The sequence below is a fragment of the Triticum urartu genome, chromosome 3 (genome assembly GCF_003073215.2).
Source record: "Triticum urartu cultivar G1812 chromosome 3, Tu2.1, whole genome shotgun sequence".
NCBI lineage: Eukaryota > Viridiplantae > Streptophyta > Magnoliopsida > Poales > Poaceae > Triticum > Triticum urartu.
In genome coordinates this window covers 601,649,115-601,676,937 of record NC_053024.1, presented here as the reverse complement: position 1 = coordinate 601,676,937, position 27,823 = coordinate 601,649,115, and the positions used below count along the sequence as shown (strand labels likewise).

Below are 27,823 nucleotides of genomic sequence, written 5' to 3'. Positions count from 1 at the left end.
AAAGCAACTTTTCCTCATATGGTTTTAATTGATAATGCAAATGCTACTAACCCGTGTTGTGAGCATATACATCTTGTTGAGGAAAATGCTAAGTTGAAGGAGCAACTTGAGAGAGGCCTTGTGACTTGCATACAAGGCAAGAAGAACCTCAATGATCTCTTGATCAACCAAAAGGGAGGTGTGGCGAAGGAAGGGGTTGGGTACGTCTCCGACTCCAAAAACAAGAAGAAGAATGACAAGACCAAACGACCTCCTCCCCTCATGCAAACCTTTGTGAGGGCGGGATAAAGTGTCCCCGAGGAGAAGAAGAAGAACAAAGTCAAGAAGGGCAATGTCACCTCACCCAACAAAGCCGGCGATTTTAATCCTTCTTATGTGTTGTGCCGTGCTAGTGATGGGCATGTTTATGCCAAATTTGTTGGTTCTCTTCATGAGCATGTTGAATGGTCTATTTGGGTTCCTAAGACCCTTGTTACTAACATCAAAGGACCCATTACAAAATGGGTACCTAAAACCAAGCATTGATCTCTTGCAGGTGTTTGCTTCCGGTGGTGGATCATGGTTGCTCGATAGCGGAGTTACAAATCATATGACCGGAAGCAAGGACTTGGTGGTGGACGTGCACAAGGTTCCATCTATGCCCACCAATGTCGAGTGGGGTGACGCCTCATCTTCTAAGGTATTGGGACTTGGCAAGGTGGTCATCTCTCATGATCTCACGATCGAGAAGGTCATGCTTGTTGAGTCCCTTGCATACAATTTACTGTCCGTTCGTCAGCTTGCAATCATGGGCTTTGCCACTTTCTTTGATATCGATACCGTGGCCCTCTTGTGGAGCAAGACTCTTAAAGTAGCCTTTGTTGGGCATGTCGAGAACGGTCTATATGTGATCAACTTTTCGGAGCGACCCACTAAGACCGCGACATGCCTAATGGCCAAAGTTGATGTGGGATGGCTTTGGCATCGCCGGTTAGCCCATGTCAATATGAGATCTTTGCAAAGTCTCCTAAAGGGGGACCATGTCCGTGGACTAACGAATGTTAGTTTTGCTAAAGATCGTGCTTGCAGTGCCTGTATCGAAGGAAAGCTACATGAGAAGGCTCACCCTCCCACGACTATCATTTATTCAAAGAGGCCTTTGGAGCTCCTTCACATGGATCTCTTTGGGCCTCCATCCTTCGATAGTCTTGGAGGTAGAAAGTATTGCTTGGTGATTGTGGATGACTACTCAAGGTACACGTGGGTGTATTTCTTCAAGAGGAAGAGCGAGACCCAACAAACCGTCATTGACTTTGCCAATGAAGCACAACGTCAACACAATGCAAAGATCTTGACAATAAGAAGTGACAACGGCACCGAGTTCAAGAACTACACCTTGGATGAGTTTCTTAGTGATGAGGGAATCAAGCATCAATATTCCGCACCATACACCCCTCAACAAAACGGTGTTGCGGAGAGGAAGAACCGGACGTTGATGGATGCGGCAAGGACCATGATGGTGGAGTTCAAGTCTCCGTACAACTTTTGGGCCGAAGCCATCAACACCGCGTGTCATGCATCAAATCGGCTCTACCTCCGCAAGGGTTTGAACAAGACTCCTTATGAGATACTCACCGGTAACAAGCCCAACCTCAAGTACTTCCGGGTATTCGGGTGTAAGTGTCTCATTCTCAAGAAAGGTGTTCGGTTGTCTAAATTTGAGACTAGAGCTTATGAGGGCATATTTGTTGGTTATGCTACAAACTCTCATGCTTACCGTGTCCTCAATAAATCCACGGGACTTATTGAGGAGACGTGTAACGTGGAGTTTGATGAGAATAACGGCTCCCAAGTGGAGCAAAGTGGCACTTGTGATGTAGGTGATGAAATTCCTCCTCAAGCCATAAGAAGAATGGGTGTTGGTTTCATCCTACCCATTGAGGAACCCCTTGTGGCCGAAGGAGAAGGACAATGCTCCACTCAAGTGGAGCCATCACCAACCCAAGGCCCACACACTTCTGAAGAACAAAGTGAAGGCCCTCAACCTCATGAATAAGACCTAGGGCAAGATCATACTCAAGACGGTGTTGACACACCAAGTGATGCCCAAGGTCAAGTTCTCTCCCTCGAGCAAGTTCAAGACCAAGAACAAGTTCATGACGACGCTCAAGATGATCAAGTAACCGCTCCTCAACTCACCAACGAGGAGGAATTAGAGCGTCGTGCCGCCAAAGTTGCTTCCAAGCTCTCCACCAAGGATCATCTCATGACGAACGTGCTTGGAAGCTTAAGAAAGGGGGTAAGCACTCGTAGACAATTAGCAAATTATTGTGAGCATCACGCGTTTGTCTCTTGTGTGGAACCTCACAAGGTCTATGAGGCGCTCGAAGATCCGGATTGGCTCAATGCCATGCATGAAGAACTCAACAACTTCGAGCGCAACAAAGTGTGGAGATTGGTGCCAAGGCCAACGGGGAACCACAATGTCATTGGAACCAAGTGGGATATTCAAGAACAAGCAAGATGCCCATGGGATTATCATTCGCAACAAGGCTCGTTTGGTAGCACAAGGCTACTCCCAAGTCGAGGGTATCGACTACGGTGAAACCTTTGCTCCCGTTGCTCGTCTTGAATCCATTCGCATGTTGATTGCATATGCTTCTCATCATAACTTTAAGTTACAACAAATGGATGTGAAGAGTGCTTTTCTTAATGGTCCCATTAATGAATTGGTGTACGTCAAGCAACCCCCCGGGTTCGAGGATCCCTACTTTGCTGATCATGTGTATCAACTCGATAAGGCACTCTATGGACTTAAACAAGCCCCACGTGCATGGTATGACCACCTTACCGAGTTGTTACAAGACCGTGGGTTTGAAGTTGGGATAATCGACCCCACTCTTTTTACTAAGAAGGTCAAAGGGGAGTTGTTTGTGTGCCAATTATATGTTGATGATATTATCTTTGGTTCTCCTAACAAAGCTTTCAATGAGGAATTTGCCGCTCTCATGACCTCAAAGTTCGAGATGTCCTCCATGGGGGAGTTGAAGTTCTTTCTAGGGTTTGAAGTGAAGCAAAGAAGAGAAGGAACCTTCATCAATCAATCCAAATACACTCAAGACATGCTCAAGAGATTCAAGCTAAGTGACGTCAAGCCGGCTCCCACCCCAATGCCCACCAAGTGCCAACTTGATCTAGATCCCAATGGTAAAGTGGTGGATCAAAAGGTATACCGCTCCATGATTGGATCCTTGCTTTACCTTTGTGCATCTAGACCGGACATCATGTTGAGTGTGGGAATTTGTGCACGGTTTCAAGCCGCACCTAAGGGAAGTCACTATGTGGCCGTCAAACGAATCTTTCGATATTTGGCTCATACCCCAAACTTTGGCTTATGGTACCCAAGAGGATCAAACTTCAAGCTTGTAGGGTACTCGGATTCCGATTGGGCGGGAGACAAAGTGGATAGGAAGTCCACTTCCGGAGGATGTCAATTCCTTGGTTGCTCGTTGGTAAGTTGGTCTTCCAAAAAGCAAAGTTATGTGTCTCTCTCGTCCACCGAAGCGGAGTATGTTGCGGCCGGTAGTTGTTGTGCACAACTCTTATGGATGAGGCAAACTTTAAAGGATTACGGTGTCACTTGTGACAAAGTGCCTCTTTGGTGTGACAATGAAAGTGCCATCAAGATTTCTCTCAACCCGGTGCAACACTTCAAGACGAAGCATATTGAGATTCGGTATCACTTCATCCGGGATCACATTAGGCGAGGAGAGATCGAGCTCAACTATGTCAACACTCATGACAACCTTGTAGATATTTTCACAAAGCCCTTGGATGAAGCAAGATTTCGCGAGTTAAGGCTTGAGCTAAATATCATTGATTCGAGCAATGTTGCTTGAACCCGTGCACACCCTACCACGCTCAATTTGTTGTCTAGTTTAGGTGTAGGCATGGACATAGGGGGAGTGTTGTTCTCTCGATGAACTCTCCTTCCCCCATTATGCATAAATTGATCAAGTCTTTCACTTTAGCCATTGCTGATGGCACGTGTGCTCAAAAGACGAGTTTTGGTCATGGGCCCAAGGTTAAAATCTTCGCGGCGCCATACCTCTTGACTCAAACATAGGTGGCTTCGGCCACCGCCCTCTCTTGAATAGAGGTTTCTTGGCCTCTTGCTGATGTGTTCTTTTGCTTTTTGTTGCGGGTTTTCTGTTTTTTAGAGCTAAGCCATGTAGTCTAGTTGCCGCGGTGTGCTGGGTGGTACTGCCGCTGCTGGCGAGCGGTACTACCGCTGATAAGCGGTACTACTGCTGGTGATGGACGGTACTACCATGTAAGCGGTACTACCGCCACACAAGTGCGGAACTACCGCCTATGAGCGGTACTACCGCTCCCCAGCACGGTACTACCGCTGCGGGGCGGGGCCAAGGTTTTTTTTTATCGGGGCAGGGGGAGGTTTCTTCTCCCCCATACCCATTCGCTCGCCCCCTCGTGCCTCTCTCTCTCTCCAGCACCGTTCCGCCGCGGAAGGGCTCCGGTGGATCTCCTCCTCCGGGGCGTTCCTCGCCATTTCCTTCGGTGGAGTCAATCCCCACCTCGTCTTCTTGCCATGGATGCCGGTATTGCCCACGTTCCTTCTTTCTTTTGGTCTTGCTTTTAGATCTTGTGCTTAGGGGCAATGGTGGTTGCATCTCTAGATTTTTGGCTAAATCTAGGCTTGAGTTGGTTGGAGAAGGCAACTAGATCATCTAGATTGATGTTTGGTAGGAATTTTTTTTTGAATTTGGTAGGCCGGTAGTGCCGGATCTGTCCACGGTAGTAGGAAACCACTGTTTCACCGCCTCGCGCTTTGAAACTGCCGTGTATCCGCCTCAAGCCGTACTACCGCTCCCTTTGGAGCGGTTACTACCGCTTGGCCTAGGGCGGTTTTGGGAGCGGTACTACCGTTTAGGGCGGTACTATCGCGGGCTGATCACGGTACTACCGCTGCATGCCAATTTCCATCATTTTCCTACCTTCGCTTGATCTTTTTGTTGTGTTTGTTGGCTTATGCTCGTTTCTTCTGGTTGTTTTGCCTCCTTTTGTGTTTGGCTCCAGGTGATGACATTTCCGAGCAACAAGGTCGCCGCATCAACCCCGGGCGTGCCACCTCCAAGCGCTACCGGACCTCAGAGCCTACCGGTGGTTCCTCGAGCACCCAACCGCCTCCAGCAAGTGCTTCTGCAACTGTTCCTCCACCTCCTCAGCAATCGAAGCGAGCCGCCAACAAGCCAAAAGGGAAGGCTGTGACTGAGATGACCAGCAAGGAGTTTTGGGAGAAGCGTCGCCGCAACCCCTATACGGTGGACCAAGAACCCACTTTGGTCAACCGTCCGTTCTGGAACCGTTTTCAGTTTGCCATCTACTTTGATGTGATCAAGGCCAAGAAGAATCTCTATGTTGATGTTCGCTCCATTGACACCGATGCTATGCAGAAGGATCCAGAGTACTTTGGAGAAGCCTTTCAGATGTGCACTCAGCTGAACATTCTCAGGATCATGCAGTTCAACAAGGATTTCGATGCGGATTTGTTGGCTCAATTCTTTGCCACCGTCCATCTTGGAACAAATAGCGACAGGACTCTGACTTGGATGACCAATGGCAAGCGGCTTTCTGTCAAGTGGGGGGCGTTCATGGAGTTACTTGATGTGGTGGATAACGGGCTTGAGACTCCTGTCTGTTTCCGTCCTCACCGCCATGTTACTTCCACCCACAAGCAAGCTCTTTGGCCCTACTGCACTGTGAAGGTTCACCCTGTCACTGAGAAGAAGACCTACGAGCTGTGTCCGTATCTGGACATTCTTCATTGCATATTCCGTGAGACTCTCTTCCCTCGCATTGGGAATCTGGATCAGGTTCACTCCTACCTCGTGGACATGCTCCTTTTCTGTCAGCATGAGAAGGAAGCAAACACTGGAGAAAGCCTGGATATCTCTCATGTCATGTGGTCTGAACTTGTATCTGCCGTGTCTGAGCGCAAGTGTCCTATCTATGGTCCCTTCATCATGAGGCTCATTGAGAAGGCCTGGGCACAGACTTATCCCAGAGTGCTGCTAGAAACTGGAGAGTTGGTGTCACATGAGATCAAGCGCCTGAGGAAGAAGGACAACTGGTCAGCGCCTCACACAGGGGGTCCTTCTGCTACTGCTGCCACGGGGGGCCCGTCTGCTGCCGCTGCTGCCATGGGAACTGAGGGTGAGGCTGCTCCTGATACCCACGATGAGGACGTTAGCCACTCCAATGCAGAACCATCTTGGGCCCAGAAGCTCAAGCGCAAGATGAAGAAGCTCTTCTGCATGGAGTCCCATGGTCAGTACATGACTCATGTGGCGGAGAAGAATGCCAGGACGCGCCACAAGGAGATCATGCGTCAGTTGGGAGCCACAGTTGTCAGTGGGTCTGAGGGATAGATCACTGAAGAGGAGGACTGGATTCATCAGAACTGTCACTGGACCGACTCCGATGCCGAGCACTTTTCAACCCACGATGAAGATGCAGAGATGTGATGTTCAGGACCTTCCTCGCCCATCACCTGGAGTCGTAGTGTCCCTCTCTGCCCTTTTTGGTGTCTCGATGCCAAAGGGGGAGAGAGTTTAGGGATTTGTGTTTGCGAGTGTGTCTTTGTGTCGTTCGTTTGCTTTCTCGTTGTTGGTTTTGTTTGGTTTTGTGTGTGTGAGACCTAAGTCCCAGACATATGGTGTAAGACATATGCTACCTTTGTTATCTTATCTATGTGTTATGCACCTCGGTATCTTATAGCTTGCATGCTTATCCTATCATATATGTTGTTTTCATATATCTTGCTTAGGTTGTTGGTCTCTAAAATATAGGGGGAGCCGTGATCCTAGTATGTGTGCCGTGCAGTCCAAAGCACTTATCGAGTGTGCACAACATCTAGGGGGAGCCTGTCTATTTTTTAGAGGCATAGGTTCTCTTGCATTCTATGTCATTACTCTTTTCTATGCAAATCCCGTATTGTCATCAATCCATCAAAAAGGGGGAGATTGTAAGGGCATATTTATCCCTACGGTGTTTTGGTGATTGATGACAATGCATTTGCGGACTAATCGGGTGCTTTGAGTTCTTTTAGATATTCATCTTTCGGCACGAAACGATTATTTCCCTTCGGCGCTCTACTCAAGACGGTGCAGCTTCTTTCGTGACTTTGTTGGTGGACTAAGTTTCGTAGTAGTCACCGTACTATCAAGAGGGGATCTACTTCAGTATGGGTTGGGTGGAATCAACACGTACACGTTCTTATCACACCCACCGTTTCTTTTCGTCTCTCTGGAGCTTCTCTTTTCTTCCCTTTTGTGTCTTTTCCTGGACCCAGCGGTAGTACCGCGGGCCACAGCGGTAGTACCGCTGAGGCTCACTAAGCGGCAGTACCGCTCCTCGGAGCGGTAGTACCGCTTTATGGCCTCAGCTGTAGTACCGCTGCGGCTCCGTGCTCCTACCGCCTCGACTCGAGTGCGCATTTTTCTCGTGTCGGGTTTTACGGCACTAGCTGCAGTATAGCGGTAGTACGGCTGAAGCTCAGTAAGCGGTAGTACCGCTCCTCGGAGCGGTAGTACCGCTGGTTGGCCTCAGCCGCAGTACCGTTGTGGCTCCATGCTCCTACCGCCTCGACTCGAGTGCGCATTCTCTCGTGTCGGGTTTTACGGTACTAGCTGCGGTAGTAGTGGCGGTAGTGCTGCTTGTGAGCGATAGTACCGCCCTGCCTCCGCGGTAGTACCGCTCTGGGTCCCAGCCCCAGCCTCTTCTCTTCCAGCGCGGCAGTACCGCTGAGGGGGAACAGTAGTACCGCTTATGAGCGGTAGTACCGTCCTGCCCCCGCGGTAGTACCGCTCTCTGCTGGGCTGAATAGGGGGTAACGGTTGGATTGTTTCCCCCACTATAAAAGGGTGTCTTCTTCCCCCCTTTGACCTATCTCTTCCACCATTAAAACTCCATTATTGCTCCAAGCTCCATTTTCGCCCGATCTCACTCCCTAGCCAACCAAACTTGTTGATTTGCTCAGGAGTGGTTGAGAAGGCCCCGATCTACACTTCCACCGAGAGATTTTTGATTCCCCCACTCATCCTTAGTGGATCTTGTTACTCTTGGGTGTTTGAGCACCCTAGACGGTTGAGGTCACCTCGGAGCCATATTCCATTGTGGTGAAGCTTCGTGGTCTTGTTGGGAGCCTCCGATTAAGTTGTGGAGTTTGCCCCAACCTTGTTTGTAAAGGTTCGGTCGCCGCCTTCAAGGGCACCAATAGTGGAATCACGGCATCTCGCATTGTGTGAGGGCGTGAGGAGAATACGGTGGCCCTAGTGGCTTCTTGGGGAGCATTGTGCCTCCACACCGCTCCAACGGAGACGTACTTCCCTTCAAAAGGAAGGAACTTCGGTAACACATCCTCGTCTTCACCGGATCCACTCTTGGTTATCTCTTACCTTCACTTGTGCAAGCTCTTTAGTGTTTGTTCCCTTGCTTGCTTGTGTGCTTGTTGTTGTTGCATCATATAGGTTGTTCACCTAGCTGCACATCTAGACAACCTACTTTGATGCAAAGGTTAATTTGGTAAAGAAAAGCTAAAAAATTGGTAGTTGCCTATTCACCACCCCCTCTAGTCAACCATATCGATCCTTTCAAGTTTCATAGCTCCAAATTAATGCAACCTAATAGTTTATCCATCCCTTCACCTGGTGACCTCTTGGACTTAAGTAGAGATGATTTCTGAAACAAAATGTGAGATGTTTAATCTGGGCCTCACCCAAACACACTTATGTACTTTGTTTTGGAAAATATGTATTCAAATAGCTTGCATAGAAAATGGTGTCAAGAAAGAGCCAACTTAATCAAATGGCCTTGCTACATATAATCGATAACCTTCAAGCTATTTCGAAGTAAATATTTCTTTTATCAAAAACCATAATAAAGTTCTTGTGTCATAACAAATAACCTGTTGGGCAGGATGCAGAACCTGAATGCTTTTTCCATCTGCATAACACACTGCAGTTTATGAGAAACCGCAAAAAAATCATATCACCCAAGAGAGGCAACCTACAAACACACATCAATTGCATTGTCCGAAATAAATATTTCTAGCATCAATTGAAACCATGTTTGAACTATAAATGAGTAATGTATGTAGTTAGTGACATACAGCGATCCAGCCACTGAAGTTTGTGCTCTTGAGCACCTGCACAGGCACGAAATAAGTAATCATAGGAGAGGGAAATCACTAATGAACATTGCAAGTTTGCAACTAATTTGTAGAGTGTGGTTAATCACAGTCGACCGGGCAGAGAAGAAAGCACTCATGATCCTACGTACTGCTGAACACCCTCCCGATTATGCACTCCAATGGACTATTGTTCGCGTCATCAATCTGCACAAATTTGCAAGATGAACTTGGATAATGCATTTCAAGTATGAACTGCTAGCTAGGAGAAAACTGAATGTGGAGCACCTGACGAGGGTGACGATGCGCTTGGAGGCGGGAGCGATGCACTGGCCATGGTCATCAAGGACGAAGCCAGCGGGTGGCTTGGGCATGGCGTCGCCCGACCATGTCCCCCCCCCCCAGTGAACCTCCCCCTCCCCCTCGGCCTCCTCGTTGTCATAGTCCCTATACCCTGCCTCATCGTCGAAATTCTCATCCAGCCGCAGAGCGTCGGGCGAGCGGGCCATGCCTGCCGGCGGCGCGCGTCTGGATTGCTCCCTGGACGGCGGCCGCTCGGCTAAGCCTCTCGGCGGCCCGCGGCCCTGGTGGTGGCGACTGGGTGCGCCAGCAGGGCCTCGCCTCCCTGGCGTACCTTGTTCTTCGCCGTCGTCGTCGTGGAGCCTGGGCGGCAGCCCATGCTGGCGGGTCTGCGGAGGAGGGCCGTGGTTCCTGGGTGGCGGCCCGGACGACCACTACTGCCTCGGCGGTGCAGTCACTCGGACGGAGACACACCTCCCGCAACCCACTCTTAAGCAGATTAAGCCTCGGCCCAGCGGAGAATCGGCTGGCGGCGATACGGCGACCCACGCTTAAGCAGATGCGAGCGCTCATAGGGGTGTGGCGACGGCATGGGGCGGTGGCGGGGCGGCAGAGTGGAGGAGCGGTGATCGGTGACCCTCCAAGCGGTTGGCGGCAGCAATAGGGGGGGATGGCATGTGGATCGTGGCATCGTGCTCATGTATTCTAGGACGACAAAGGGGTACGGATGGATTAGCGTGGGATCGGCGGGTTAGTGGAAACGTGGAGTGGCATTGGTGGGTAATTAAAGTGTAAAACACGTTTGATAGATTGGAGCCATTTGGACCATCAGATTGCAAGTTTCAACGGATAGGATGATTTGGTTCTCCGCCCTCTCGTGCTTTTATAGGGGTAGTACATAAAATGATACGCATGCTATGCTATGCGTATTCGAGAAAAAAAAAGTCGGCCACGTTCATGAGCAGACAAGACAGCTGATGAGGGTTGAGGGAGGTGCCTCCACCGTCTAGAGAGCACGCTGGCCTGAATCTCCGTGCGCAGATCAAGGTGGTCGAGGATCTGGAGAAGAATGTCGTCGGGGAGAGCGTTGATTCTGTCTTCGTCTTCGTTCGCGCTAGCTCGGCCTTCGATCGTCTTGGCACGCACTAATTCTTCCTTCACCCCGGCTCTGCATAGTTGACACTGGACAAAAGAAGGTTTTTCTATGTTGGCGTTCGTTAGGGGGAGGTGAGGTTTGAACGAGAAGTCCGGATGGACGTAAACTTACGACGTTGCGAGGTGACTCCATCTCCATTTCTGGCCATAAAGAATGTAATAACTACAGTTGCGAGCTGCCTGTTGAGACTTGAGACGCACCGATCGGCGCTATGCTGAAATCTAACGAAGCGGCAGCCGGGCTTCTCGTTGTTAGCTAGGACGCGATCATAGGCTCGGACGCCTCCACGGATTTTGAGTATGCCCTGCGTGCATGACTCAGGTGGTCGCTCGCCTTCACAAAGTCCATATTGAAACCCTGGAATCACTAAGATCCACCCATCGTGGCAGAAACTGCTCCACCTGCCATTGTCTATGGCTTTCTGGGACTATACTTCTTGCCACCGCGACGATTGCCAATTGAGTCATCCCAGTGGGATCCTCCAGGGGCATGTCCAGTATAGGTTCAACTGTATCAGCCGTAACTTCTCAAAAAGAAAAGAAAAAAGTATCAGCTATAATTGTACTGTCAGGCAGGTTATATTTCTGACAATCGTTTGCAACCAGTTCAGAAAGATGCCTATATTCAGGACTAGGTAAATACCGAAGGCCAACTAACTAGAAGAAGCCTCATTGGCTGTGGTGGTCTCGTCAGTCTGGAAGCCTCATGTCTTTCCGTTATTCCATACCTTGGTGACAATCTGTACGTAAGCTTAGTATACAAGGTGCTACTCCCTTCGTTCCGAAATATAAGTCTTTTGATTCCACTACAAACTAAATACGGATGTATATAGACATACTTTAGAGTGTAGATTCACCCATTTTGCTCCGTATGTACTTCCTCCGGTTCTTTTTATTCTGGATATTGAATTCTCTGAAGTCAAACTTCACAAAATTTGACTGTATTTATATGAAAAAATATCAACATCTATCATGCTAAAGTTATATAATATGAAACTTTAAGTCATGACACATCTAGTGGTATTGATTTTAAATTGTGAATGTTGACATTTTTTTCTACGAAGCTGGTCAAACTTTATGAGGCTTGACTTCAGTCAAATCTTATATGCGAACTAAAAAGGACCGGAGGGAGTAGTCCATAGTGGAATCTCTAAAAAGACTTATATTTAGGAACGGAGGGAGAAAAAGCAAAAGCATGACTGCATGACTCCATACATCATACATGGTCCGCCTCATCTTTGAATTTCATAGCACTTGCATGCATAGCGACGAAAATTTCCAAGAAGGTTCAGTCAACCGATACTACAAGTTTTGGATCCTACAATCCACATGACCACGGGCTCAAGCACATGAGGCCGGCTGCGAACTAGGTCAAGTAACATAAGGATGCAGATCGTCGGGCAAAAGCTAACTAATTAAACATACTTGGTACACACTGCTGGTAGAAAAGCTGAAAGAACATCTGCTGCTACCCTGGGACTACCTGTCGGTGGATATCGTTGGCTTGCTACCGATATTGCCCTGCTGTCCTGCTGGATGATGCTTGGGATCGCGAGCTGGATGCGGAACCATTGTGGAGACGTCCACGCCAAAGCCCATCAAACATTGCAGTCACATCATGCACATTAGCTTGACGATCTGAAGTCATCGCAGGATTTGCGTAACGGTTTGCCGTGCCTCTCGCACCTAGTTTTGAACCAACTTCAGGTGTGCACAGCAGCGAAAGCAATTCATTCCGGCCCGCCGGCCTACTGGAGGAGATTGTACTTTTAGCATGTTCGAAGGCTCTAACAATATGCTGAAGCTCTGGCACATCAACTGTTCTAGCTGCATTATCAGGTCTCTGAAATGGATCTTCAACCTAGGCAAAAAAGGTTTGGTCAACTTGAGGCCAAAACTTTTAACGCTTTGAATATAGCCACTAAATGTACTAACGATTAACGAAGGAAATACTTACAAACAAGCAGTAAGATTTGGTCATCCAGTATAGGCCGCCTTGTTTTCGCAGGAGCCGACCCGTGTAAGTGGATACAACCTCACTAGAATGGACAACAATACGCCCAAACTGCAAACAGTACTGCATATACAGTTGAATGGGCATCAATACATTTGTTTATCTCAGAGGTTATGATAATGCTACAGTAGTAGTACAATGCATTTTGGCATAGTCCATGTTATGTCTTTTCCGAATGAAAATTATACATACTACTCCCTCTGTTCACTTTTATAAGACCTTGAAGACATTTCCGACAATGTGCAAAACAACCTATTTTGAGTTGTCTGAAACGACTTACAAAAATGAACGGAGGGATTACCAAATTTCATTACAGTACTGCATATACATACAGCAAATAGTGCACTTCACCTGAAACTCAAATGTGCTTTCAAGTGAAAATATCTTGAGCTAACAAAAGGAAACTAATTTTGATTAGGTGAGTGATTAACTGATTTGCCCACAAAATTGTACGTAGTTGCCAAAAAGGTTAACTATATAGGCTGGCCTAATCAGACTTATAAGTTATAACCCAGTAAGGATCCTGCATTTGAACAAACTTAACTACACCACATAAGAACAATGTACTGGACAATATGTTCAATTACCTTCTCAAAAAAAGTTGCAAGGAGATGAGACAGAGAGCTCTGATTTCTTTGCCCTATGTTCCGGCGTCGAAATTTTGCTATATTTGTGGCACAGATCTCATCAACAATTTTTTCATTATAAGGCCCAATTTCTGCATGTGAACATAAGGGGTAAATTACCAGCACTAATACGCAGTACACCAGACAATCATTAGTCTCACAAACAAGCCAATTTCGCCTCACCTCCTAGAATGTTAAAATCAAAAAACTCTTTCATAGGTGGTAAAATTGCAGGCTTGCATGTCTGCAAAATGCAAGGTAAAGAGCGCGAGAGATAAGCTGCTGAGTTTGATAAAACTATAAATAAGAAATAGGTGGCTTCCAAAGTAAAAAAAAAAAGTACCTGAAAATGAAAAAGGACAAGTAAGCAAAGCAAATAGGAGTTCAGGGTTCCATTTTTTGGATCATTAATGTTTTGAGCTTTTGCCCATTCCTTGACCTGCAAGAGAAATATGGTGTTAAACTCAGGCTTATAACTAAGAAATTGTAGAAACAGAAAACTATCTCTTGGATACAAAGAGCTTACCAATAAAACCGTATCACCAAAGCGGCTGTCTAAGGTATTGATCCAGTACAACACTTTGGATTTAATTCGACCAGGGTAGTTATTGATGGATATATCACAGGAAATGCCAAAGTGGTTGCTCACATATTGAAGGACTGGAACTCTTGCAGTAGGAATGAAGTTCACATCTCTAGCAACACCTAAATAAAGTATGGAAATATAATTAAATATAAGATTGTTCTTTCAAAATTGATCACAAAATTTAAATAAGTACATCCGTAAAGACATCAAAAGGTATTGCATTCAATCAAACAACCCCGGAACATGATTGTATCAGAAAAATGATCCGGACATCTGAAGCAACCAAAAATCAAGAGGGTGGTCTTGAATAGATTGATCAAACGTATACATCACTAGGGTACAAGATCTTTCATTATGATCACAGGTGCATGGATCTAAAAGAAGTTACCACTAATTTGTAAAGCTTTCATTAGTTTTCTCAAGAGATTTTGCTTCTTTTCCTTGCTTGTAGAGAAGCCTGAGACATTTGGCAGCTCAACTGATACATCCAAATCGCCTGATTTTGCGTAGAGTTCTGATAGAAAGGATCCAAAAGGTTTGACAGCGGCATCTGCCAAGGGAAATCAGAACAATATATAAGAAAACCATACTAGTGCTAATAAGTTCTCAACACCTCCTAAAATTTTAAATAACATATGCGCTGACTCACTAGGCATAGTATAAGAAAAGAATAACAATAGTAAAAGTGTATGCTGTTTTGAGCAATTTCCGTAATGACAGTCATTGAATAGCCAATGCCTTCCGCTTACAGCACTCACATTTGGCACAAACCAGACTTATACGCTTTTAGGATTATGGATTTAGAAGCATGTCACTTATGAGTGTTCTCATAGAATGCAGCTGTTACGCAGAGTCCATAACCTATATAGTCCCTTTAAGGTGGAAAGCCTTCCTTCAGGTCCTTGAGTAATACAAGTAATGGAAGGTACAATAAAATGTTCAGATGGGGGTCTACGTTAAAGTAGTCTACCAGAAAGGAAAACATTTTCCTTCTATAGTTTAATTTATTTAAGTACTACCCAAGCTTTGTGTCAAACAATTCTATCATTGCACACTTAATAGATATCAGGACTGTGTCCAAGTGATGTAAAAGAGCTGTGTGGTAACCAGATACTGAGAAGTTACCGCCTAAGCCACCAACTAAATAGATGGAATTCACAATCTCCTGAATTGCATGCAGTCGTTTGTTCCGATCGTCCTCTGTTGGCTTGATTATGGAGAGAATATCTTTTGTACACTTCTCCAGCACATCATAGTTTTGGACGTGCTCAACCATTCTGAAACCCTGCAGAACAAAGTTACATATATAATCAGTAAGTTAAAAGAGTACAAAATAGCATTGCCTAAGCTTTATAAATCTTATATGACAAAATATAAATTAAGAACATCCTTTTCTCAACTAAGCGGAAAAGCCTCGTGTCTTGATGTGTTGATAGAACGAAAAGGTTTATGTAAAAAATTAAGGATAGGCAACACCCACTGACAATCGGACACTGCATTTCTGTGGCGGAGCCAGCCGGACTTTGAGCCTGGGCAAGCCTGACTGTGGCTAGGTGAGTAAACTTCTGCGAAAAAACACCATCTTCAACCTCTTGGATCATACCACTTCTCAGCGGATGATCTCCAGTCATGCCTGGGAAGCTGCCTAGGTTTTCCTGGAGGTGGCCCTGCCACTGATTGCAGTTGCCCCTTAGGGAAGTACGGCTAGAAGTCCCGCCAAGCAGACAGTAGCACATACGTGCTTCAGTTTCGATGTGAGGCGTCAAGCGTTGGACATTCGGCTGCTCGCCATCAAAGGTGTAAGCCTTCTGCTGCTTCCAATACACCACTTAGGACTATTCAAACATCAGCAAAGCTTATCAGTTATATGAAGGAGGATGTTTGCCCTGGTTTTCATTTGCACATATTTGCTCTCAACAGAATGTAAATGAAAGCATGAAGCTATTTTCTCCATGAAGTATTCTCATGTTTACTAGAGGTTTCTTGGTCAGGATAATTGCTCTGAGGGGTTGAGGAAGCCAAACATATTTTGTCTCTTCCTAAAAATAGAACATGTTGAGACTTGAGGCAAGGCAGACCTGAAACCGAGAACTTGCACATAAGAAAATTGCAGCTATAACTAATCTTGTCGACACCTTCCGTCAACATTTATTCGTGCAATGCAACAAGACGATGCGACTATGAATGTTAGCAGATCAAATCCAAACCAAACGTACTGAATAGCACATTTCCCCGGTGCCACGAGTAATTTGGTTGGTAAGGACGTATTTCCCCCCTGTTCAGAGATTATAATTTGTTAATAAAAGATCCCATCATATATCACACAACCGCCTCCACAGTACGCACCACACGTAGTACCACGGCCGGGTCAAAGTTGTAAGCAAGCGCCGGAAATGGCGCGGTGGCCGGCAAGCAACCAGAGCCGCCCCCAAAATCTCACAAAACCCTCGAACTCGAATTAAGATGCATCGCCTCGTCAGAGGCCAGAAGAGCGGGGCGCCGTATTTCGGCCGTCAAACAACGCACGGCCCCACGGTGTGCGCTTTGTCGGCGGCCGGTAAACCCTAACTCGGCGATCAAGGGAACCCGCCGACGGATTAAGCAGCGATAAACCCGGTGTACGGACTAAACCGGAGAGGCCAGGGGTTTACCTAGATAAGGTTGCGTATGGACGGGAGTCCTGTGAGGCGACGGGCCGGCGGCGGCGTCGGCGGCTACGAGGAGGCGGCAGATGAATGCGACTGCGGCGGAGCTAGGTTCGCGGAGGTGGAGTGGGAATGGGAGGAAGGAGGGGCGAGATCATCGCGTCGCTTGTTTGGCAGAGCCGCGTCAGAGTAGTTTCTTTATTGTGGAGAAGCCGGACTGCGAAGCGACCACAGTCCACTTCTTCAATGAGCCACACGGAGGAGACCTGATTTTGCGTGCTGGGTACCGGGCTTTTGGGACCCATTTTGAAATAAAGGATTTTCATATGCTTTTCATTGTCTTTTTTTTTTAACACTGACACACCTACACAACGTGCGCACACACCCCATGAGCATCTCAAAGAGACTGAGCCGACACATCATATTGAGATTGACAAAATCGTCTCCGTAAAAAAATTGACAAAATCATCACATGTGCCTTCATAGTCGATGGAAACATTTCCTCCCACAGAATGCATATCGTCGAATGGCTTGAAATTAATTCAAAACAATATGACCAACAATATCAAATTTAGGACTTGGTTTCACACGAGGATCCTAGATACGCTCAGTTCACATTTTTCATTGTCATTGTCATTATTCTGAAAATCCGACTCAAAATCGATACACTCTGAATACCTGACCGTATATATCTCCATCTTGCATAGATACTTCATACATAATGATTCATGTTGGCCCATTCTACCACACAATTTACCTCACTTCTTTACGTTCTTCGTTCATGTTCCTCTTCTTCCTTCGGTTAACTCTTGCTCCTTATGTTCATGCATCCTCATAGGTCTCTTCTACCAATCTTTTTGTAGGCTTGTCATTGCCACAAATTGTGTTCTTCGCTTGTTGATCTATTCTGTCTTTTATGTGCTCTTGCCATATGGGATCATTCCGAGCAGAGCTTGTTGGTTTAAAGTTATAGTTCCAAAAGTATCTGTTGCTTTCTGTCTTTTTGTGATGGTATTTCTTCACCACCCGCTCAAAAATCTTTGTACCTATCATTCTTTTCTTGTAGAATAGTGGAATTCATACCATCTAATGGAAAACACAGATTTACCATTTGTTCCACCTAATGATATGCGCCGCTCATCCTAGATGGACTGAGCGAGGGCGAACAACATGTCCGGCTCGAGCTGAAGGGCACCTTCACTGTCGTCATCGTCCGAGGTGGCGACTGCCGCGACGGCCCCTGTGCTGACAATGGCGTCTACCGCCTTGGCCCTACCGGTTGCGTTATGTGCGATGTGGGTGATGTAGTGTTGGGGAACGTTGCAGAAAACAAAAAATTTCCTACGGTTTTACCAAGATCCATCTATGAGTTCATCTAGCAACGAGTGATCAGATTGCATCTACATACCTTTGTAGATCACGCGCGGAAGCGTTCAAAGAACGGGGATGAGGAAGGCGTACTCGACGTGATCCAAATCACCGGAGATCCTAGCGCCGAACGGACGGCACCTCCGTGTTCAACACACGTACGGTCAGCGTAACGTCTCCTTCTTCTTGATCCAGCAAGAGGGAAGGAGAGGTTGAGGAAGATGGCTCCAGCAGCAGCACGACGGCGTGGTGGTGATGGAGCTGCAGTACTCCGTCAGGGCTTCGCCAAGCGCTATGGAGGAGGAGGGGTGTTGGAGAGGGAGAAGGAGGCAACCAAAGGCGTGGGAGAAAAGCCCTCCTTCCCTCACTATATATAGGAGGGCCAAGGGGGGGCTCCGGCCCTAGGAGATCCAATCTCCTAGGGTGGGGCGGCAGCCAAGGGGGGTTTCCCTCCCCCCCAAGGCACCTAGGAGGTGCCTTCCCCTCCTAGGACTCTTTCCCCTTGTAACCCTAGGCGCATGGGCCTCTTGGGGCTGGTGCCCTTGGCCCATGTAGGCCAAGGCGCACCCCCTACAGCCCATGTGCCCCCCCGGGACAGGTGGCCCCACCCGGTGGACCCCCGGGACCCTTCCGGTGGTCCCGGTACAATACCGATTACCCCGAAACTTGTCCCGATGGCCGAAACAGGACTTCCCATATATAAATCTTTACCTCCGGACCATTCCGGAACTCCTCGTGACGTCCGGGATCTCATCCGGGACTCCGAACAACATTCGGGTTACTGCATATACATATCCCTACAACCCTAGCATCACCGAACCTTAAAGTGTGTAGACCCTACGGGTTCGGGAGACATGTAGACATGACCGAGACGACTCTCCGGTCAATAACCAACAGCGGGATCTGGATACCCATGTTGGCTCCCACATGCTCCACGATGATCTCATCGGATGAACCACGATGTCGAGGATCAAGCAACCCCGTATGCAATTCCCTTTGTCAATCGGTATGTTACTTGCCCGAGATTCGATCGTCGGTATCCCAATACCTCGTTCAATCTCGTTACCGCAAGTCACTTTACTCGTACCGTAATGCATGATCCCGTGACCAGACACTTGGTCACTTTGAGCTCATTATGATGATGCATTACCGAGTGGGCCCAGTGATACCTCTCCGTCATTAACGGAGTGACAAATCCCAGTCTCGATCCTGTGTCAACCCAACAGACACTTTCGGAGATACCTGTAGTGCACCTTTATAGTCACCCAGTTACGTTGTGACGTTTGGTACACCCAAAGCACTCCTACGGTATCCGGGAGTTACACGATCTCATGGTCAAAGGAAAAGATACTTGACATTGGAAAAGCTCTAGCAAACGAACTACACGATTTTGCACTATGCTTAGGATTGGGTCTTATCCATCACATCATTCTCCTAATGATGTGATCCCGTTATCAATGACATCCAATGTCCATAGCCAGGAAACCATGACTATCTGTTGATCAACGAGCTAGTCAACTAGAGGCTTACTAGGGACATGTTGGTGTCTGTTATTCACACATGTATTACGATTTCCGGATAATACAATTATAGCATGAATAAAGACAATTATCATGAACAAAGAAATATAATAATAATGCTTTTATTATTGCCTCTAGGGCATATTTCCAACATGTAGGTGCATCGGCGCGCGAACACTTGCCAATCATGATCGATGCACGAGCAACGTGGCAGCAACACCAAGCATCTGCAACAACCCCTCGCGCAAGTCGATGAGTTGTGGTGTGGCGGAACCATTGGTTTTGTTGCGGCGCCGACGATCTCGACGAAAGAGAACACAGAGCAAGGGAGTTTTATAGCATGGCGAAATTATATTATTTTTTTGACCAACCGCTTGACGTGCTTGGTCGGCAAACCTCGGCGATGCGTGTGAAAGTAGGCATTGGTGCGCGCATTGTGCCATTGTGGCACAGACACATGGTGATCGGCAAAAATTGGGCGGCACAGAAGCAGGGCCGAAGAGAACCGGCGGGAATCAGACTAGTATAGTCCATGCCTAGTCCTTCCTGCACAGTAAAAAGAAGGCGTGTGGACCGACGGTTGTTCTTATCCATTTTGCAATAGCATACACAAACATTTTGTTATTAGCGTGAAAACTGTATCATACACGATTTTTCATAATAGAATCACGCAAACATTATCACACACAGTTTATGTAACAAAACACCGTGTGTACTTTTTTTTGCGGGATAAATTTCCAATCTATTCATCATCTTTCAAAGCAGTACAAAGAACACTAGAAGTAAAAATTACATCCAGATCCATAAACCACCTAGCGACGACTACAAGTACTGAAGCGGGCCGAAGGCGCGCCGCCATCATCGCCCCTCCCTCACTGAAATCGGGCAAATCTTATTGTAGTAGACAGTCGGGAAGTCGTCGTGCTAAGGCCCAAAATGACGAACGCACCAGAACGGCAATCGCCGCCGATGAAGAGAAGCGTAGAACAGAAGGATCCAATTTGCAAACACATGAACACAAACTAACGAAGGCCAGATCCGTGTGGATCCACGGAAGACAAATGCCGACCGAATCCCGCAAGATTCGTCGGAGACACATCTCCACACGCCATCCGATAATGCTAGACGCACCATCAAAACGAGGACTAGACGGGAAGAACCTTATTCCAACTTCAAAAAGTCGCCGTGTCTCGTCTTCCTAAATAGAACACAAACCCTAAACACACACAGATAAACCTTAAAAAACAAAACAAGAGCCCTTCCACCGGCAAGAGCCGAGATCCATCACGCCTCCATGGCTTAAGACCACATAAGATGAAGCAGATCTGCGGCAGCGCCGACGGGAGGCATCAAATCCCGATCGGCCTCGCGCGAGACGCACGAGCCGAGACGTACGTAAGATTGAAGTTGCACTGTGTGTACTTCATCTCACACATTTTCCAAACAAGCTGTGCGACAGGTGAACTCACTACACACAATTTCGTTTGTCAAATAGTGTGCAATACATGGCACACATCATGACAAATGCTTAAGCATTTTCTAAGAAACAAAAAAAGGGAAAGCATGTAAATTATAATTAAAAAAATACAAAGTTGGAAGAAATAGCTAGCACGTTGGGAAAATAAATGAACACGAACCAAATAGTGGTTGGATGGTTGGAAGGACAGTAATATCCCAGCTCATCAGGGTTAAAGTCCTAAACTTGACATTGGTGCTCGCATTTTGCTAAACTTATTTTAAACCTTTGACGATGGCTGTTTAGTAGGGATAGACGTTCTTATCGACTACCTAAAACGAGCCATGGAGCAAAGGTCACTCCCCACACCTTCTCAACCTGGGTGTTTTTTCTAATTTGTTTATTCAAAATGTTTTATCTTTTGAACTGTTTTCACTGTTGGATTTCTTGTGTCGAGATATTTTAAACTAGATCCCATGTTAACAGATTTCGCTAGAATTTATTTATGAAAAGCCCAAAAAAGGAAAACAAATACCAAAAAACTAGTAAAAAGAACGAAAATCGAAAAAAATGAATAACAAAAAAAGGAAGAAAAAAACGAAGCACACTTGCATTTTCGCTTTATATTTCTTTTTCGAAAAGCACAGTTGTACTTCTCGTGAAAGCACTTTTTTTTTCTGAGAAGCATAGCTCATGGAAGAAAATATGTGCTTCTAATGGAAGCATGTTTTTTTTTCCTTTTTAAGGTTGTGCTTCTCGCGGAAGTAAATCTACGCTTTCACTATAAATATGTTCTTCTCGACGAAGCACATTTTTCCTTTTCGATGTGCTTCTAATGGAAGCATAATTTTTATTTCCAATTTTTTTCTTCAAAACCTAGGGATAACCACGCAAAAATTGAGAAGCCATAAAAAAACACATCTAAAACCCGAAGACGTGTACAGAACAATAAAAAAAGTTAAATTTCAGAGGGAGCGCCAACACGCCACGTGGCGGCTGGTGGATACTTCACTTGACGCGCTCTCATACCACAAAAGTTACCCTTACGGGCCCCGCAAGGGGTAACCGTTCATTAGTTGGTCTCAATTATGTCTCGCTTGACGTGAGACTGAATGGAGCTCATGAATGGGCCGGTCCAATTAGCACGCGCAACCAGGCGCCTGCCTAACTTGGCCGGCCCAGCGCGTGGGAGACCAATGCCTCATTTTTCCTGTTTTTTCATATTTTTTACTTCCAATTATTCTAAATATATACATTACAAAAAATACTTTGCATTTTTTTAAAAAAATTAATCATTCATTTGATTTTTTAAATGTGTATAGTAAAAACGATTTTGATGTATATGAAAAATGTACAATATGTATGAAAACAAGTAGACATAAAAAATGTAAGTTTCCAAAAATGTTAATCATGTATGTGGAAAATTATAAACATGCATATTAAAAATGTACAATGTATACAGAAGAAGTAGATATCCAACAATATATGTTTCAAAATGTTAATCATGTATTTGGAAAATATTAAACATGCATATATAAAATTTAAAACATGTATGAAAATGTATAAGATGTATAAAAAAAGTATGATGTGTACAAAAAAAATAGACATCAAAACATATATTTTAAGAATATTAATCCTATATATGATAAATGTTAAACTTGTATTTAAAAGTTTTTAGATATAAATAAAAAATGTACAATGTGTATGAAAACATTGGACATTGAAACATTATTTTTGAAAAATGAGGAATATGCGCCGGCCCGGTAGTTACTCGGGAAGGCAAATTGTTCCTGCGAGACGGTGCACTCGCTATATTTGAAGGAGCTCCCAAAAGGAGATTTAGGTTTTATGTTAGAAAGAGAGAGACAAAGACAAAACAGAAGGGGCAACCCAAAACTGGATGGGCGGAATAAATTGGGCTGGGCTACAGGCCGATTATGTCAGCCCACTAAAACTTGGTTGAGTCAGTCGATTGAGTCTTAGCCACACCCTAAAACATATCCCACAACGCACCATAAAAAATAAAAAAGAAAAACAAATCCCGCGGCGCGCGCATGCCAATTGTCACGCTGAAGTTTTCAACTGCCGCGCGCCTCCTCCACCCTCCTCATCACCCGCTCCCTCGTCGCCGGAAAGGGGAAGGGCGCCCTGCCCCAGTTGGCCAGTTCTTCTTCGGAGGCAAGATGCTCGTGCTCCAGCCACCACACCTTGTGCCCCACACCGCCGACCCCTCGTTGTCTCTCTTCAAAGTTCTCGAGCCCGGCTACGCTGCCTTCTTGCTCGCCCTCTTCCATCTCCTCCAGGGCCGCCTCCTCCGCTTTCGCGCCCGCCTCCCCTTTGCCAGGAGGGGCGACGTCCTCACCTCCGACTAGGGCACCGACAAGATCCTCATCACCGCCTTCCAAGCCCCCGCCTACGTACAACCGCGTCATCCTCATCGGCGGCTATGTCTTTGCCCTAGGAGTTAATTGCATGAAATACCACATCTGGGGCATTACATGCAGATTGGTAGCAACTTTCGTGATTTTTACATGTCAGTACCAACTCTCGGCCGCGCGGCTGCAGAATGGTCTAAACTCCGTATAAGCATGTATTGACGCTGAAAGTGACCGATGGGACCCTCTTGTCAGATGCACACATGGCATATTTTTTTATGTAATCATGCAAAAAAAGGCCAAAACAAAATTTTCCACGCTAAAACAGCGCCAGGATGATTCGAACCTCCAAACACAGCGCCAGGATGATTCGAACCTCCAATGCCCAGGTTATTCGCACGAGCCCACACAACCACGCCAGTCATCAGTATGAGAGATGCTACACGCTCATATTCTTTCGTAAAATATAGAAAGCAGACACGTCCGAGCCATTTTTGATTGTTTCATTTTTTTTGTTTGGCTTTTTCGGATTTCTTTTATCTTTTATCGTGTGACATTTTTTCCAGATCATTGTATGTTCAAAAATTGCTCAATATATATAACAAAAATGTTAATTTTCGAAAGTGGCGCTTTGGCACACGGGAGCGCGCACTCCTGGTTTTAAAATGTGTTTTAAACGTATATTGAAATGTCAAAAAATCACAAAAATTTGGCGCGTACATCTCGATATTATCTATGCTCACAAAGTGTTACGCGAAAAACCGACAAGTTATGTGTCGCGTGTGAAAAAGACAAATTCGGTGTTAAAAAGTGCTTTTCGCAAGACATCTTTTTGTCTTTTTATAGAAGTCACAAAAAATATCGGTTTTCTCTGAAACTTGACGTGCACATATATAATGTCGAGATGTATGCGCCAATTTTTTGTTTGGAATTTTTCCACACTTTCAAATATTTTGTCCGGTGGCAGGAGCGCGCGCTCCCATGTGCCAAAGGGAATTTCTAGTTCATCTTATATTATACAGTAAGTGTATTCATACAATAATATTCAGTGTGTATTTTCAAATAATATCACTTTTTTTAAAAAATCAATATATATTTAAAACATCATTGTATATTTAAAAAAATCATCATTTAATTAAAAAATATCATTGTATATTAAAAAATGTTCAATAAATATAAAAAATATTCTTCATAAATTATACAGTAAATTTCAGTGTGTATTTATACAATAATATACAGTGTGCATTTTCGAAAAATATCACAATAATATAAAAAATCAATATATATTAAAACTTCATCGTATATTTTTAGAAAATTCATTATATAACTAAAAAAGATCATTGTATATTAAAAAAATTCAATGTATATAACAAAAATGTTCTTCGTAAATTATACAGTAATGCTCAGTGTGTATTTATACAATAATATTCAATGTGTATTTTCAGAAAATATCACCTAACATAAAAAATCCAATATATATTTAAAAACTTCAGCATATATTTAAAACTATTCATCATATAATTTTAAAAAATGTTCAATGTATATAACAAAATTGTTGATCGTATATTATACAATAATGTTCAGTGTGTTTCCCAAAATAATATTCAGTGTGTATTTTCAAAAATGTCACACAATATAAAAAAAGTTCAATATATATTAAAAAACTTCCTTGTATATTGAAAAAGTCATCATATAATTTTAAAAGATTATTGTATACTAAAAAATTCATTGTATATTGTATGATAATGTTCAGTGTGTATTTATACAATAATGTTCACCGTGTATTTAAAAAAAACCAAACTAATCAACAAAGGCCGGATATGTGTATAGTTTATAGAGTGTAAAAGATGGAAGCCTGGTCTATAACTCAAGCCAACTTGTGGCGTATTGGTCTGCGAGCGCTAGCCCAATTGGCGCGACGCATGTTTGAATCTGCTGGGGCGCCGGTTTGGTTTTGCCGGAAAAATGTCTACAGTTTAAATTATAAAAAAAGAAGTAAGCTTGATGCTTAGAGCAAAGCAACGAGTGGGGTGTTGGGCAGGCCGCAGGCCGTTAATTTATGCGACCTTTTTTTAGAGGAAAAAAAGGTCACCTTTTTTTTTGCAAACAAGGGCATTTGTGTGATTACATATAAAGCAATGTTTTTTTTTGGTGAAAGAACATGCCATGTGGACACCTGCCAGGAGGGCCCAACCAGTCAGTTTCCGTGTTAATACGTGCTTATACGGAGTTTAGACCGTAGAGTTGGTACTGACATGTAAAAATTACGAAAATTGGTATCAATCTGCATGTAGCATGCAATTAACTCTCGCTTCAATGACGGATTACACGGTTTGACAGTTACGGATATCCAGTATTGGCGATTTTGAGTGGGGTGTTGGGCAGGGTGCGGGCCGTTAATTTGTGCGACCCAGGTACAATTCCTAGCGTGTTGCGTGCGGCTTTTTTTAGGGGAAAAAGTGTCACCCTTTTTTGCAAACAAAGGCATTTGTGTGATTACATATAAAGCAATAGTTTTTTTTGTGAAAGAACATGCCATGTGGGCACCTGACAGGAGGACCCAACCAGTCAGTTTCAGCGTCAATACGTGCTTATACGGAGTTTAGACCGTTCTGCAGTCGCGCGTCCAAGAGTTGGTACTGACATGCAAAAATTACGAAAATTGTTATCAATCTGCATGTGGCATGCAATTAACTTTGGCCCAGTGACGGACTACACGGTTTGACGGTCAAGGATATCCAGTACTACCGATTTTGAGATTCATGATTGGTGCATCGTCTCTACGGACTTCTCCCCATCTTCTGCTGCTCGACTGCAACGAGGCCCTCACCTACTGCTCGACCGCGACGAGGTAATTGAATGTAAACCTGCTGGTCTGAAATTAGCAAAGCTTTTGTATTCCAAGAGGCATTAAATCCTCTCCTGTTTTTGTTGTACTTCGCACACTTCTGCTCGCAATCTGGGTTCTTGATTGTAACAAGCATAGGGGAAAAAATTACGGTTAATGATGCTTGAAAAGATAGATAATTTTGTGAGAGGGAGTAAAAAGCATAAAACCACCACAATCGCAGAAACCCATCACTTTTTATGACAAAAACCACTGAAAGTAAAGCTAAACTTTGACATTCTATATCTTCTCCTTGACAATGTACCGAAACGCATAATACATTGTTCTCGACTCTAGCATCGTGAATGGTGCTAACAACATTTTTAAAGCATTGGTAGCCTACTGTGCAAACAATCATTAGCTTCATGGCTATATTCAAAAAAAATCATTAGCTTCATGGCAATCGAATAAATTAGGGTGACGGAGCTACGCTGTAGCCAGGGGGCCGATGCCCCCCCACCCTTCCAACTGGTTTTGTAAGTCTTGGTTTCATGGCCCTATAATTAGCATAATTTACCAAAATTCAGAAGAAAAAAAATTTCTACATCATACAAATAATGTGCTGTAGTAAACAGTGAGAATAGCCATGGTAATTCATTGACTCTTGAATGCTTCAACCCAATAGATCATCACAATTTCTACATCATCAAACTTCATTGACATATCCAGCAATAATCTTAAATGTATCTCAACACTCAGGCTCAGACTTAATCTCATCACCACTCTCCTGTCTAGCTGCAGCCGAAGCCACCAGGCAACGCAGGAATCCCATGATCTGAATGAGAAGTAATTGTGCAACATATATAAGCATGACATGAGCATTGCAAAAAAAACATGACATGAGACTTGGTGCAGTACTACAGGCGGGTCCTTCACTGAGAAGTACGCTCCAGTAGCCCTTGGCTCCTCCGAGACCACAATCGTAATTCCATGGGTCTTCTTACGAAGCACCTGATTGTAACAAAGCACAGGGGTAAAATTATGGTTAATGATGCTTGAAAAAAATAGATAATCTTGTGAAAGGGAGTAAAAAGCATAAAACCACCACAATCACATAAACCCATCACTTTTTATGAAAAAACCACTGAAAGCAACGCTAAACTTTGACATACTATATCTTCTCCTTGATAATGTACCGAAATGCATAATACATTGTTCTCGACTCTAGCATTGCGAATGGTGCTAACAACGCTTTTAAAACATCAGTAGCCTATTTTGCAAACAATCATTAGCTTCATGGCAATCAGATAAATTAGGGTGGCGGAGCTACATTGTAGCCAGGGGGCCGATGCCCCCCACCCTCCCAACTAGTTTGTAAGTCTTGGTTTCATGGCCCTACAATTAGCATAATTTACCAAAATTCAGAAGAGAAATTTTCTACATCGTACTAATGATGTATTGTAGTAAATACTGAGAATAGCATGGTAACTCATTGACTCTTGAATGCTTCAACCCAATAGATCATCACAATTTCTAAATCATACTAATAAACACAGCATGCTCAAACTTCATAGACATATCCAACAATAATCTTGAATGTATCTCAACACTCAGGCTTAGACTTTGATCAATCTCATTAGCACACTCCTGTCTAGCTGCAGCCGAAGCCACCAGGCAACACATGAATCTCATGAACTGAATGAGAAGTAATTGTGCAACATATATAAGCAGGAGATGAGCATTGCAAAAAAAAGCATGACATGA

At 44.8% G+C, this 27,823-nt stretch overlaps 1 protein-coding gene and 1 pseudogene across 1 annotated transcript; both read right to left on the bottom strand.

Annotated features, from left to right (window-relative positions):
• Positions 1-8,925: 8,925 nt before the first annotated feature.
• LOC125547012 lies at positions 8,926-11,134 on the bottom strand (annotated as a pseudogene).
• Positions 11,135-11,879: 745 nt separating this feature from the next.
• LOC125545267 (protein HESO1-like) lies at positions 11,880-16,706 on the bottom strand. The gene is made up of 9 exons (XM_048709157.1): positions 16,520-16,706; positions 14,994-15,153; positions 14,257-14,418; positions 13,809-13,987; positions 13,626-13,721; positions 13,466-13,526; positions 13,244-13,374; positions 12,600-12,719; positions 11,880-12,503 (listed from the first exon to the last, which is right to left on the bottom strand). The coding sequence occupies exons 2-9, from the start codon at positions 15,142-15,144 to the stop codon at positions 12,150-12,152; spliced, it is 1,254 nt and encodes a 417-aa protein (XP_048565114.1). The 5' UTR covers positions 15,145-15,153; positions 16,520-16,706; the 3' UTR covers positions 11,880-12,149.
• Between the last annotated feature and the right edge of the window lie 11,117 nt (positions 16,707-27,823).

Bases quoted from the DNA above. Each gene is read 5' to 3' on its own strand.
- LOC125545267 (XM_048709157.1), bottom strand. From the start codon at position 15,144: ATGGTTGAGCACGTCCAAAACTATGATGTGCTGGAGAAGTGTACAAAA. The intron at 13,988-14,256 runs GTAACTTCTTTT...TACTTTATTTAG, and splicing joins GAAAGCTTTACAAATTAGTG to GTGTTGCTAGAGATGTGAAC. The intron at 12,504-12,599 runs GTAAGTATTTCC...TTTTTTGCCTAG, and splicing joins CCAAATCTTACTGCTTGTTT to GTTGAAGATCCATTTCAGAG.